The sequence below is a fragment of the Copadichromis virginalis genome, linkage group LG4 (genome assembly GCF_057382275.1).
Source record: "Copadichromis virginalis isolate Kocher_CV1m ecotype Utaka linkage group LG4, C_Virginalis_male_GT1.1, whole genome shotgun sequence".
Lineage (NCBI taxonomy): Eukaryota > Metazoa > Chordata > Actinopteri > Cichliformes > Cichlidae > Copadichromis > Copadichromis virginalis.
The window spans coordinates 18330186-18345559 of NC_140621.1; the positions used below are offsets into that span (position 1 = coordinate 18330186).

General features: G+C 38.5%; 1 protein-coding gene across 1 annotated transcript; it reads left to right on the forward strand.

The window, feature by feature from the left end:
* The first annotated feature begins 6724 nt into the window (after window positions 1-6724).
* On the forward strand, window positions 6725-11063 carry LOC146711206 (beta-galactoside-binding lectin-like). Its single transcript, XM_085453953.1, has 4 exons — window positions 6725-6819; window positions 9510-9589; window positions 10080-10251; window positions 10501-11063. Exons 1-4 carry the CDS (start codon window positions 6811-6813, stop codon window positions 10645-10647), a joined length of 408 nt encoding a protein of 135 aa, XP_085310079.1. The 5' UTR covers window positions 6725-6810; the 3' UTR covers window positions 10648-11063.
* The last annotated feature ends 4311 nt before the right edge of the window (window positions 11064-15374 follow it).

Genomic DNA, 15374 nt, shown 5'->3' on the forward strand with positions numbered 1-15374 from the left:
ACCACCACTTCCCCTGCCGGTGGCGGACTCCCTCAGGTGTCGGTGTGTTGGTGGTTCTCTGTGTCTGGGGGTGGGCGTCCGGGTACACACCGGCTCACTCCTTGGCGGCCGCTTGTCGGGGCCTGGGGCCTGGGGCTCGCTCGGGCCCCTTTGGAGGTGGGGTGCCCCCGGCCTCTCGGCCTAGGGCTCGGTCACTCAGGCGCAGCTGGGGGCCGGCGGAGCTCACGGGCGCGTCACTGCAACCCCCCCTGGCTTCTGCTCCGCGGCTGCTGAGTGAGCCCTCATCTGGGACTCTCCTCAGCTCTTACTGGGACAGTGGCGCGGCTGCCCCTCTGTTGGTCTTCCATGGTCTCTTGTGTTCTGGGGGCCTCTGGATGTCTGGAGTTTTGATCTCCTCCATACCCGCTTCACACCCTGGAGGACGGGGCTGTGGCCCCCCCACACTCCCTAGCAGATCATTACATGGAGAAACCTTTGGAATGCAAGCATGCTGATCCACACAGGTATGCACACATGGGTATTCACAGACGCGGACTAAAGCTTTCTTGGCTGCTGCCTCAAAGCACACTGTGCGCTGTCTATCTTGCGTGCTGCACAATATCGTTTATTACTTAGTAAATACTGATATCTATGACTAGCTAGTTTATTGTGATGGTGCTTTGCTTTCTCTATTATTATGTTGCTCTTTGTTGTTTGCTGTCTCCTCTGTTTGTTTGTTTGTTTGTTTGTTTGTTTTTTCTCCATACAGGTGACCCAGGAGTTTTTTTTTTTTTTTGTCTCTCTTCCCCCCCCTTCTCACCGTCTCTTCTCCCCTTGGGTTTTCTTTCTTTCTCTCCCCCTCTCTCTCTCATTCATTCCCCCTGTCCTATTTATTAAAAAAAAAAAAAAAAAAAAAAAAATGACAAAGGATGAACTGAAGCTCTGCCATCACGTAATGTCGCATACTGCTGTTTCTGATGTCATTTAAGAAAAAAAAAAAAAAAAAAAAAAAAAAAAAAAGATTCACTCTTCCCAGTCTGGTGCAGGTCTACTATACTTTTCCTGGTGTCCTTCGAAAGCTCTTTGGTCTTGGCCATGGCGGAGTTTGGAGTCTGACTGTTTGAGGCTGTGGACAGGTGTCTTTTATACAGATGATGAGTTCAAACAGGTGCCATTCATACAGGTAACGAGTGGGTGACAGAAAAGCTTCTTACAGAAGACGTTACAGGTCTGTGAGAGCCAGAGATTTTCCTTGTTTGAGGTGACCAAATACTTATTTTCCACCCTGATTTACGAATAAATTCTTTACAAATCCTACCATGTGAATTCATGGATTTTTTTTTTCACATTCTGTCTCTCACAGTTGAAGTGTACCTCTGGTGCAAATTACTGACCTCTGTCATCATTTTAGGTGGGGGAACTTGCACAATCGGTGGCTGACTAAATACTTTTTTGCCCCACTGTATGACTGTGCAGTGACAATAAAGAGTTATCTTATCTTATCTTATCTTATCTTATCTTATCTTATCTTATCTTATCTTATCTTATCTTATCTTATCTTACATACATACATTTAAGATTAATGTATGCAATAATTACTGTGTCGGTTTGGTCTGCTTTGGTCTGACACCAAAATGTATTCAAAAGTTAATATTGTCTGACCTATGTCATTATGACAAGGAAATGATATGTTGTACTTTTCAATTATTATTGTGACCAATGCTCAGTCTAACATTGATCTGCAGTCTGAAAGGTCACTTCTGTTGTACAACCTGTTGTACCTGTTGTACAAAATGTTGTGCTTGACTGGTAAATGTTGTGATTAAATAGCCAGTTTAGTGTAATTTACCTGATTACTGTTTTGCATTTCTTAATGGCAACAATGTGATGTAATGTGTACAATTTTTCATTTTATATTTTCCTTTTGTTGTTGTTGTTGTTGTTGTTGTTCTCCAGTGACAGAAACACTATACTCATAGAGCATAGTGAAGTGCTTTTTTCTTTTTTTTTTAAAAACCCTCTTTTTTTATGCTTCACACCACATTTTTTTCTCAGGGATAATATGGGAGGCTGAATTGTGAAAAATAGCCTATTTGTTTTTTTTTGTTTTTGTTTTTTGACTGTTTTGAGCCCAAATTGTTTAAAGTAAATTTCAATTTTGAAAATCTCTAATAAGCATTAAATATTGCTATTTATTTTTGCTTTCTGTTTTTGAAGCTAGATAATCCTTCCTGGTGTATTACCCTCACACAAACTCTGATGCTCCTGCATTTACCCAAGAATGGTGGCGTATCTATGTAGTTTGATTGACTTTTGTGTAGCTGAGTGGTGTGTGACGTTTTGCATTCTATTTTGTTATAATTTTGCATCACTGTCAGATTGATATTTTTGTTTGTTTGTTTGTTTTTTACTTTTATGTTACTTTAGTTAAAGCTATACATCCTCAACACTAATTGGGAATATCCTCAGAAGATTTCCCACCTACATTAGTGCTCTATTGGTTCTCCTTGTCACCTTGTAATAACAGCTGCCTCCAGTAGTAAATAGTCGTTACAGAATGTGGACTGTTGTAGTATTGCACTCTGACCACTGGAGGACAGTGAACACTCAGATCACCTTTGTGTCAGACCACAAACAATATAACTATTCGCGAATTCTTCTCACCTTCAAGCATTTTCACTAATAACTCTTAAGTAAAATAATGAATTTTGATAATTGTCTGCTAACTACCAATCAACAGATAGAATTTTTTAAAATAGTTTGCATTTAATCTTAAGAAATACACACAAATATAATTGTTTTGTGCTGGTGTGAAGCCTGGAATAAATGTTGTAGTGGTTTGCATTTCATTATCTCATATAATTAAAGTATGTAGCTGAATTACTGGCTTTCATGTGATGATAATAAATAGTTATAATAAATATTCAGTAAATATTGTGTGTGTGTGTGTGTGTATGTGTGTGTGTGTGTGTGTGTGTGTGTGTGTGTGTGTGTGTGTGTGTGTGTGTGTCATAAGATCTGCTGACTGCCTTAAGACCACAAGCATGAGCAAACATGTCACATCTCTTTGTCCCACTGAACGTCTGATAAAGGAACTGGTTTTCACAATACTAGCAACAAATATGACATAGCTTTTCCAGATTGAGCCTGTAGAGAGATGAACTTTAAAAATAATAATAATAATAATAATTCCACCTGCTACACACTACACACTGTTTGTTGGCAATACTCAAAGTACAGCTGAACTAAGATCCTCAGTCGTTCACTTGTAAGGTGGTACATAACTTTGAACAAGCTGATCTGAAAGTGAAGATAATCTTTCCAAATACAAAATTTGCCAGTTTTGATCACTTTTCTGAGAAACATAATTAAACACTTGTAATAAACTCCACCACACCTTCTTGAAGGAGTCTTTGTTAGTCCCAATTAGAACAAAGCTTTTTCTAAAATCTTGTTAAATGGAAACAGGCCTATAGTTACTGAGGGGATCAGGGTCCATGTTGTGTTTCTATAGGACTGTGTGAGTGTGTGCTGACTGTGTGCTTTAAAACAAAATGAGTGACTCGGTTTACTGCAAAGTTACTAATTATAGCCATGTTTAAATACTTTTACCATATCTGACAAGTTTCACTCTGGTTTGAAAAACATACGTAGAAAAAAACTACTCTGTTTAAGGCATATAATAATCTGCTTTTGTCTGTCAGTCTACTATTTAGTCATGCTTGATCTCAGCATAGAATCTAACAAGTTCTTTAAAAATATCTGGAACACAAACTTTGTCACGTATTACACTGGTTTCCCTCCTCAAATATAGGAACGTCATGATCGAAAGATGAAGCTAGTCGGCTTCCAGAACCTGTTGCATCCCACAAGGATCCACTTTTGTTCCTCTTCTGTTTTTAATCATACGTGCTACATACATCATGCATTGCCTTTATATTTTTGAAAATGTTGAAACAGTTATCTGTCTGTGTCACCTTTCACCTGGATTACCATAACTTGCTGTAAATAAGACTGTTCAGTTTCACCCTTCCTTGATTACAGATGGTTCAAAACTGATTTTTTTAATGGTGCACAGAAAAGAGAGCACATTATCCTGTTTTCGCTCAGTTGCACTGGTTATGTGTGAAATCATTTTCTAAGTTCAGTATTAGTTGTTTTCAAATACTCCATTGATTGGCTCCATAATATACTGCAGATCTTTTAACTCCATATTCTACCTTGAGGTCACTGAGTTCATCCTTCCAGTTTCTGTCAGTGTCAGTGACCCTTTCTTGCCAGAGAACAAAACCAGGACTTTGGTGTTTTTGCCCTCAGGCTCTGGAGCCTGCCATCCCACATAGAAACCATGGACATTGCTAAAGCCAATACAGAAGTGTCTTAAATCTGTATTCCCACTGACATCCAATACATGGCAATGGCTGTTATTCCAGGAAGACATGTGGTATAGAAGTGTTTGGGAAAATGTCTTTCTGTCTTGTCTTCTTGTCAACATGCATTTCCCTTTCATTTCCCTTTCTAACAGAGATGTGAAAGTTCTCTGTTAGAAAGGGAAATAAATACATGCAACATTTCTGTAATTTCTGTCATACCTTCTCTCTTTCACAATATTACAGCTGAGCAATGGCAGAATTGCATTCTGGCCTCTTTGGATTGCTAAACTAGGCAGAATACAATAGAGACCTTGTATCATTTGAGCTTTTTTGGATACAGGGATACATTTGTTTGAAAAGGTTTGCAATATCTAAAATCGCATTAAAAGATGAAATCAAATAAACTAATAAGGTAGAAATCTTGGAAACCATTTTTAATCTTACAAGTATAAGCCAATGACAATAGAAAAGATGATCAAAAAACACATCAAAACTGATTTTGGAATAGAAGCTAACATGAAGCTTCTGGAATGGCCTCCCCAAAGGTCCAATCGCAACCCTGTTGAAAATTTGTAGAATACCGAGTCCATTTAAGCCAGTTAGTTTAAATGAACTCTGCCAATTTTCTCAACAAGAGAGCTCAAATATCCATCCAGAATTACGCTAAAAGCTTGTTGATGACCAAAAGCATGTGGTCAAGGTGCAACTTGTGACCTTTGCGCAACCATTCAATCAATCAACTGTTAAAGAAACCATTAAAAGTCCCTAATTATCATGACATTATTCCCCAAGAGGAGTGTATATAAGCTTTTGACCACAATTGTAAATAATTCCCCTACTGCACAGCATTTGCTTGTGCAGTAGGGTTAGACCATGACCATCCAGAAAGGTGTGTGAGAACCTATCATGCATCATTTGAAGATAGCACCCTGTTTTGACATATGGTCACAGGAGCACATGGTTCAAGAAGTAGATAAGATTATTTCCTATAGAAATTTTAGCATTCAGTCAGGTTTTTACTTACTGCACATTGCATTAGTTGTTTAGGAATTAACTGATCAAGCTTGCATTTTTGTTATTATAATACTAGTTTTTATTACTTGGATAAAAACCCTTTGCAGTCTGAAGGCCAGAGCCGATGGAAACCCTTTGATGCAGCTGCTGTCTTTAGTTTCTTGTTTGTGCATCTTTCTGCCTTCAGTTTTTATTTAATAACTGAAAAGTATGCGCTAAAGGGCTGAGATCAGATGACTGAGTTGGCAGTTGAAGAATATCTCCTTTCTTTGTCTTTATAGACTGTTGAGTTGCTTTTGAATGATTACCCATTTGCACTGTGTGGACTATGTAAATTAGTTTAAAGCGTTCTTTTTGTACTTTTTACTTAAAGATCTTGTGATTTTTCTATTGCTCTCAGGACATTATTTTGAGGTGGTGGTGCCAAAAAGTGTTTAATCAATAACATGACCCAGAAAGAAGTCATAAAGCACAGGGAGGAATTTTTATTTTGTACCATTACAATGTGTGAAGTGTAGGGGAACTGGTCACAAGGTTTAAGTTTTCAGCCTGGAATCTGAACCTAGATTATAAAAATAGAACGCCTTCTGAAACTCCACTCTTGGTTTTAAATGATGGTTCTTAAATGATTCTTAAATGATGAGATATTAGCCAAATTTAGTTTGGAGCAGCCCTACACTGCAAATATGACTAGAATTAGTAGTTACAGAGGGAAAAACAGCAGATAACTGTAAAAGAAATTACTTCTTGATAAATGGTTCCTGTGACATTGCTCTGAATTACATTAGTTTGTAATACATTGTAGTGGATATGTGTGGAACTGACCCACCCTGCTGCACTCACAGCAGCTGTCTTCTGTCAGCAGCTGACAGTATACTCTGGCTCTAAGTGTGAGTCATATATTCAAATCATTTTGAGGATCTGACTCACTTCCAACATTTCACTTAATTTCAACTCTACCTAGAATTTGCCACAGATGTATTCCAAATGCCGGCATTTGATCTTATTGTATGGCCTGAGCTATATACAGTAAGTGGACATTAAGACCGCTGGCTCTGCTAAATATTTAGTTGTCTCCCTGGTAACAAATACACTTCTATTTTTAACTCCAAGTCTGCAGTTCCCCTCACAGTCAGGCTCAGCTCCACCAGGTTAAAATGTAACAGTTTGATGTTAACAAATGATCTTTCACTAATTAGCCTCACTTCACCAACATCTGCTTGTTAACTGCTACATTAGTTATTTGCAGTTTCTAATCTCACTGTGAGTCAGCTCTTGGGTGTTTAGCAATGGCACAATTCTATTGGCTCTTTGAAATGTCACTCAGGTTGAAGGCACCTCCCACCCTCTATATACTGGAGTCATCTGGTGGGGTGCAGAGAGGCAAGGCCCTGCAGCACTTTCATTTCTTCTCAGCTGTACTTAACCTTCTGCATCTGCCAAGATGAATAATGTAAGTAAAATTTTGACAACAATAGTCAACTTCTATTACTTTGATTTTCATATGACTCTTTGGTTTACTGATATCAACAGTCTTAGGCTTCAAGCCTATTTTAAGCATTGAACTGACAGCTGGTCCTAGCTTTATATTTACCAGGCTGATGTAATTGCATCAGCTAAACTGAACTAACTAAAACAGATGTTTGCATTTAGTTTTTATTGAGCTGTTAGGAGTTCTAATGTTTTGAATTTTTTGATGACCTTTTATGGTCAAAATATTCACCACAGAGCATATGCTTACATTATTTACTACTTAATTGTTATTTTCTTTTTCTCATCTATAGTAATAGATCAATGTCATGGCTATGCATGAAAGTTATCCTTAGTAATATAAACACATGATAACACTTGAGTCTTTCATTTCAGTCACGCCTTCTCTTTTCCCAGTGTCAGAGCTGAACAAAGGCTGCATTGCATTCTAGCATCTTTGAATTGATAAAATAGTCAGAATACAATCAAGACCTTGTATCTCTTTTTCTTTTTTGGGGCTAAAGGGGTGTTGTGGTTTAAATCACATTAAGGGATGAAATGAAATAAAGTAATAACATAGAAACAAGAAGAAGAACCAACAATCCTGCAAATCTAAGCCAAACAGGGGTCAACAACAGTTCACCCTTAAGCAGAAGTGTAATTATCTCTCAAATAATGTCCCTGGCACTGTTAAGATTCACTTTTTGTTGATTTCACACAGAAATGACAATTATTCATTCAGTTCAGTGAAGTTTATTTTTATAATTACTTTATTACTAGTAACATGTTACTGTTTTAATAACTTGCCAGCTCAATTTCATCATCACACCAGTGACAGATTCAGTGAAGTATCATGTCTTACACATTACTTTATTCAGATTCCTTCATTAGGCAGAATGTCTGGGAGACATGCAGCGTCACTGCCAGCTCGGACACAAGCCCAGTCCAGCACAGCCAAACACACTTTCTAACAGAGGAAGAATGTTCACATTACTATGCCTCCCTTACTTACACTGGTTGATCTTTAAATAAATTATATTTTTTGCAGTGAGCTGTGGCGTGCCACGATTTCAGCCTGTTTATAGAACAGTGCAGATCATTACATGTTTGTGTGTCTACAAAGGGGATATAAATGAAAGTACTGTTATCTGTGTACCAATAGAAACTCTGATATGGTGGTGACATATAATTTAAGATGAACAGAATTTAGTTTAATTGGGATCTAATAATGCAGATAACAATGAACATGTAACTGGGGTTACAGAATATGCAAAGGTCCTTGGAAAACTTTCTCTTCTGTAGGATTTGAGAATCACAGTCATGAAGAGGTTGAGGTGAAAAATGTTGCTCTAAGGCAGGGATGTCCAACTCCAGGCCTCAAGGGCCGGTGTCTTGCAGGTTTTAGATATCACCCTGGGTCAATACACTGGAATAAAATGATTAGTTCATTACCAGGCCTCTGGAGAACTTCAAGACATGTCGAGGATGTAATTTAGCAATTTAAATCAACTGTGCTGGATCAAGGACACATCTAAAACCTGCAGGACACCACTGCTCTAAGGTATTGCGACCTGTCAGTTTGTTAACCTAGCAATGTAAATTATTTTATCAACAACTAAGTCTTCAAAGTCATGTTCAGTGGGAAAGTTTGGTCTCTTCACAAGCGAATCTAAAATTGAATTGTTTGCATGATCTAATATGATCAAGTATTCATGGTTATTTCTAGCAAATGTGTTTGGTTTCTTGTTGACTGTATCTAGGATGTTTCTCTAACAACTGCAGCATTTAAAACCCACACAGGTAGGTTTCTGATTTTGTGCCTTGAAATGAAGGTGGGCAGTGAAGAAATACAAATGAATAAAAAAAAATCTATAAAAGTTGCGTTAGGAATTTAGGTGGAAATGAATAGACATAAGAGTCTAACAGACTTATATGATAACCTACATCTTTAGAATACACTTTTAAGGACTTGTGCCTTCAGTGGAAGAGTTTGCCTGTGTTAGCTGTCTCTTTAAAGTAGCTGAACCTTCAGATACAAAGCTATGGAACATGTCATTTAGTGTTTCTTCCTAAATTTGACTTATTTACTTCTATTTGAAATTGACTATGAGAATTTAATTGAGTCAGTAATTTAAGGTAAACGTGGTTTTAAGCCGTGAAACGTGCTTGATTGTTGTTCTTCTTCCCCTTATATTTTACTTACTATACTTATTTCTCTTTCAAATTCCCTATTAGAATGACCATTTCCTAATTGTTACACAAACCACTATTTCCCTGCCACATGTACAGCAGGAACTGAATTTCTGCTAAGCTTAGTGTTTTTCCACTCCCGGTATCTAGTATTGCACTGAGGAAAATTTGACTCAGTTTAACAGTTGTCCCTCATCATTTTTCAACATTCAGTCTCTGCCAAAATCGGCGTACAGAAAAATGTCCCTGGCAACCTCAGGACACATGAGCTGGAATATTTGACCAGCCAGTCAATGGGGATATAACTGAAAACACATGTTCTGCAGTTTCCAGGGATAAAGTGAGGATCGGAGAATTGGCCGAGACTATACCAGTGCTGTTTTTTGCCTGAAGCTGTAATAATAATTGGATCTAATAAAAGTCAGTAGTATTAGTAGACAATAATACACTGTATCACCAAACTTGCCTTCTTTTTATGCACAGGGTATGTTTGTAAAGAACATGTCCTTCAAGGTTGGACAAACCATGACTGTTGTTGGAGTCGCCAAACCTGAGGCTGGAGAGTAAGTATTGATAAAGGACGAGCTGTGTCATGAGTTTGTAAATGAATGAATCACAGAAAAGTTAGAAAAATCTTCAATCGATATTCAGCAAAATTAATTCTTGACAGGGTGTCGTTATCACTGTATTTATCATTTAGTACAAACACTGGTAGCTAGTGTTTTTGGCTAAAAAAAATGAGTAAATTAGATTTTGTCTGTGTTAGCTGTCTCTTTAAAGTAGCTGAACCATCAGAAATAAAGCTATAGAACATGTCATGTATCTTTCTGAACTTGACTCAGTTACTTCTATTTGAAATTGATTATGAGAATTTAATTGAGTCAGTAATTTAAGGTAAATGTGGTTTTAAGCCGTGAAACGTGCTTGATTGTTGTTCTTCTTTCCCTTGTATTTTACTTACTATGCTTATTTCTCTTTCAAATTCCCCATTAGAATGAGACTGAGCTACTTATTTAAAGTAAATGAGGTTTGTCACATGTCTGTACATTGCAGTTTTGCTGTGAATATCGGCCCCGGAGAGGACACAATTGCATTTCATCTCAACCCTCGTTTCAATGCCCATGGAGACTCAAATATAATTGTCTGCAACTCTTTCGAGGGAGGCAATTGGTGTCAGGAGCAACGCGAGCAAAGTTTTCCTTTCTCCCTGGGACAGGAGTTCAAGGTGTGAGAGTGTGTGTTTATATTTTAGCCTTGCATGGGTCATATGTAATCTATTAGCTTCCTCTTTAGTCTGTATAGTGCCTCTCTCTGAGAGTGACCTCTGGTGGAAAATAAGTGCCACTGCATCTTTGAGAACTTCATTATTTGATACCGCACATTCATCTGCAAGACCTTGAGCGTTATACATCACATCTATTACAATATTTGATTCCTTTGTCTGTCTGTTTCTCTCACTGATAATACCTTTTAGATCTCCATTGAATTCACTCCTTCAGAGTTTGTGGTGACTTTACAAGATGGCTCAACATTCCGTTTCCCCAACCGCGTCGGTGCAGAGAAATACTCGGCCCTAAACTTTGATGGGGATGCTCGCATTCGAAGCATTGACATCAAGTAAAGCGCCATCGTTTCTCATATCTGGATGTGAAAAATGTTCTTTTTTTGTTTGTCTAGCAGCAGGTAATATAAAGTCCTAGGTCTTCAGCTTCCTGAAAACTTGTTAACCTTTAATCTAATTATAGATTTTCATAGCTTACAGGATATGAGTTTGTTGAGAAACAGGTCCAAACAGCTATGGTCATAAAAAAGGAGCCTTAAAAATTAGAATCGTTAGCTCTGAACCTGAACACCCCTTTCTGGAACTCTACCAGAAAAGCAGTTAAAGCAAGTTATTGTTCTGTTTGCAGTTTGCAGGATTCATATACAGTACAGTGTGGTCAGGTTTCTTTAATGTGTCTCAAAATGCTCCAAAAGACATTCCACTTTTTAATTCTTACCTGCAACAACATCAATTAAAGGATTTTCTTTTATGAAAAAAAATGACTCTGGTGACTCCTTCTATTTGTTCTGCAACACCTTTCATCCTTTCCCTGTGAAATTACTTTATAGGTGATACACAGCCAGTGCTGGGCTCTGTAATTTAACCCTTACATATAGGCAGTATTTCATGTGTCACAGGTGGGTCTGGGTCTAGTTTGATTTTACAACACCTATTTTTGAAGAAAAACATTGACACCACACCATGCGTGGTTTTACATAAGGCACGAACACATAACGTCCACAGATTTATATATTTTTATGTGAAAGTGAAAATAAGGAGAACATTGTGCAAATGTTAGGATTTATATAACCATGTATAACCACTACAACAAATAAACACTGTCCTCACTGCTGTATTATAAAACCTTCTTCAGCACCCACTGAATATTAACAAGGTGGGAGTGGATAACCACGTGTTTTCACCAGTAGCGTTTCAATCACTGTGAATATGTTAACAGTGGACCAATGAGGGGGTTGTTCATATAATTACAACTTTGATCAGCACCTCTGAGGGCAGCATGGCTGGTAGGCCATTATGTTGTAATTAGCCTTTAGCACTCCTGAACTACTGTGGATGTAATGGAAGATGATTTTAATAGCTAATTTTAATAATTTAAAATGAATAATTGCAATAATTATTGTGGACTTAGTCTGAAAAACACCACAAGGTCAGGGGCGGATTTAGAAGAGTGGTATGAGGTGGCCTGTGCCACCCTAAGATGATCTCTTGCTACCCCAGTTTTGTATATGACAGTGTTGTTTATTAAAATAAGATAACACTAACACTTTGAACATAGTTACAGTTAAGAGTGAATATAAATTCTTAAACTGAATATATTGCCTCCACCATTACCAAATGGATCAGCACCATGGCAATTTCAGATTTCACACAGGTGGTTGGTTGTTACACTCTGGAAATGGAATGAAGGTGAGTGTCCACAGACACGCCACACCTCCAAATCACATGACTGATTTAAACTGACATAGCAACAAGCTGCAGCCACGCTGAGTCTCTGTTTCAGGCCGTGTTGAAAGTTTGGACTTGAAAGTATACACCAGTTCTTAAATACTATCGTCAAGTTTTTTTTGGTGGGTTTTTTTGGGGGATTTTTTAAAGCATTTTCTAATGACAGTGCAAAAACAGTAAATAAAGAAAAAAAGTCACCTCTTTGCTATTGGTTGAAAAACGTACTACGTCGAGCAATTTTTTAAAAAAACTCAACACTTGGGATTTGGTTGGTTAGGAAGAGGCGAAGGTTTTGGTAGTGATGGCAGCGAGACAGAGCGAGTGCGGGTTAGAGAGCAAGTTTTGAGATGTGGGAGATTTGTGATGTTTAGCGTGGAGTGTATACTTAGTGTGTTTTCTTGTGTAGCTAGTCTGTTGTGTAGTCATTGTTTTGTTTTGTGTGTCAGTGAGGGCAGAGGCTGACAACAAAATGAATGGACAAGAGTAAAGATATTAGTATTGAGATTAAGAGCATAGAAAAGTGGTAGTGATGTACTGAATAGATTAGCAGCCAAACACCCAGCAAAGCAGGCAGATGAGATATTACAAATCTTCCCTCTTAGACTTATACATAAGCTTCATTTCTTCCAGTGTAAAAAAACTGGCAATTAAAAGCTATACATCTCCAACACTCAGAGTAAACATCCTCAGAAACCTTCACACCTGCATCAGTGCTCATGATTTTCCTTTCGTCACTGTGCCATAACAGCTGCCTCAGTTTTTTCTTGCACCAATGCTGAAACGTCTTTGGAGAATGTGTACTGTTGTAGTACTTCACTGTGACCACTGGAGGGCAGTGAGTGCCTAGATCAACTTATTGTGGAATAATAACTCAGAAGTAAGCTGATCAACTTTGCTAATCCTCTGATCACAGCTAATTATGTAAATAGTGGAAAAAAATACAAAAATGTGTTTTTTATGTGTGTGTCTGCAAGAATGCGTGTGAGTGCACACCATACTCTGTCTATGGACATATTTTCTGTGGCAATAGATCTGCTGATTGTCAAATGTGCACATTCTCTAAGTACCTTGAACTTATTATTTTATTAAAAGACTCTTTTATACTGCGTGAGATTTTTTTTTGCCTATTCTGGGTCAGTTCCAGAGGAAAGGCCAACTTTGACAGTTTGCTTCAAGCATAGGCAACCTGTGTTAAACCACATCATGAACCCACACGCAGAATATCTATAAACACACAGTACACTTATAGTAAATTTACAAGTTTCAAGTGAGATCATGCTTTAGAGACAGCCTCATGAGCGAATAGATAGCCTACTTCCCAGGGTCCATTATTCTTCTCCTCAGTCATGCTTCTATGATTGGTGCAGATGCTCAAAGTGTGGGTTGCTGGTACAACAGAAATCCAGTTTGAAACTACTCACAAGTATGTACTGGTACATATTTGTAAATGAATGTATTCATTTATGTGAAAAGTTAATTGAAACATAGAAGTTGGCTAGTTTGTGATATAGCAGGTAGGTCACACATTTGTCTTACCTCTTTGGATATAACCAAAGCATTGATAAAGCATGGATATAGCATTAGCAACAGCCAACAGCCTGTGATGTTTATGGGTTTTAATAACATTTTCAAGTAAATGTATGTACAAGTAAATGCATCACTTTCTGATAGATTTTGTTTAGAGTAATGATTTAAGATCATCATAAGTGCCTCATGAGAATTTCTGATTTTCAGAAAGAAGTGAGCCACAGTACTCCTGACTTTGGGAATGGGGAGCTTTAAGCAGCTATTGACCAAATAATGACACAGGCTTGGTTGGTGCTATAATTTGGAACAGAGAAATGTGTGAATTTATAGGATTTTATTTATTTATTTATTGTTAGCTCATAATTTTTTAAAGATGTCCCTTCACTCAGTAGCGGTTTTTGATACAGGCGACACGGGTGGTTGCCCAGGGTGGCATCGTGGTGGGGGCGGCATCACCATCGGCAAAAAAAAAAAAAAAGAATTGCTCGTACTCATGCTGCCCTGACGTCATGCCAGCGCATATTGGGAATGGCATAGGCACCGATCGGTTTTCTATCGCCCATTTGCTGGGAGTAAGGGCGCCCTCCGTTTGCGAGGTGCGCCTGCTGCTTGCGGCACAGGGAGGAGAGGGCGGGGCGGCGGGGGAATCTCTGGCTGGCTGGAGCAGCATCTAATAACCAGCTCGCAAAATAAAACGAAATAAAAACAAACCAACAAACAGAAAAACACCAGACATCATGATACAGACTTATAATTTGCACCGATGTTTTTTCGAAATACGTGAAAAGTGAGCGCGAGAGCCCTCGGTGCGCCTGCTTGCTGCTGAAGTCAAAGTAAACTTTATTGTCATCTCCGCTACATACAGTCCAGTATATAGAGACGAGATGATGAGGCTCCAGTTACAGCAGTGCAAGTAAACAAACAATATATATAAGAAGAGAAAGGAAATAAACATACACTTTAGGACCAGGGGTAAAGGGATCAATAACAATTTAAAATTTATAATTTACAGTTTGATGATTTAAAGTCTCACACACAACGCCCCTGTCGACAGGGTTGGGGGCGGCTGCTTCCAAATAGAGCACATTTCATTCATAATGTTGTAAATCCAGGCCCATTATGTATTCATGATTTGAATCCTGGGTTGTGCGAAATCCCAGAAATACACCTTAGACAAAGCAAATCTGTGAACTAAGGTGTAGGTCTGTTAGGTTATGTTGTGGTGATCCTCGGGTTCGGGGATGGGTGTTCATACTGGAGTGCAAAATCAAAACCAATGGAACATGGACAAGAAAAGTTCAAAGCCATCAGGTGCTCAGTTTAGAAAAAATAGAAAAGAAGAGGAGGAGAGGGAGAGGGAGTGTTCGCCTAGGGCGCCAAACAGGCTAGGACCGCCACTGCCTGCACTACACTCCCTTCACAGTAATCACAAAGCAGTCCGTTTTCTAGTTTCAGCTCTAACAGCAGCAGTTATGTATATAAAGTTTTTCCTTATCCTCACAATAAATTTTGACAACCAAAGATTGTCCAGTCCAGTTAACTTGGACTGCTAGATTCACATTTGCTGATCAGTGGAAGCCTAACATTTAAAGAGACCACTCGGAAAAAGCTGTAAGGCCTCTGGGGTTCCCCGAACCATACTTTTATAACCTCACTCTGCCGACTGCAATAACACCCACGCCTCTGTGCTGCGGGAGTCTGCTGCTGCTGCCAGGGTTAGTCTTGTACTTTAGTAAGAGGCTGTGAGCGCACAACAGAGAAGAAAACTTGGGTAAACTTTGCAACTTGAGATGTGAAGACGCACAACAAGG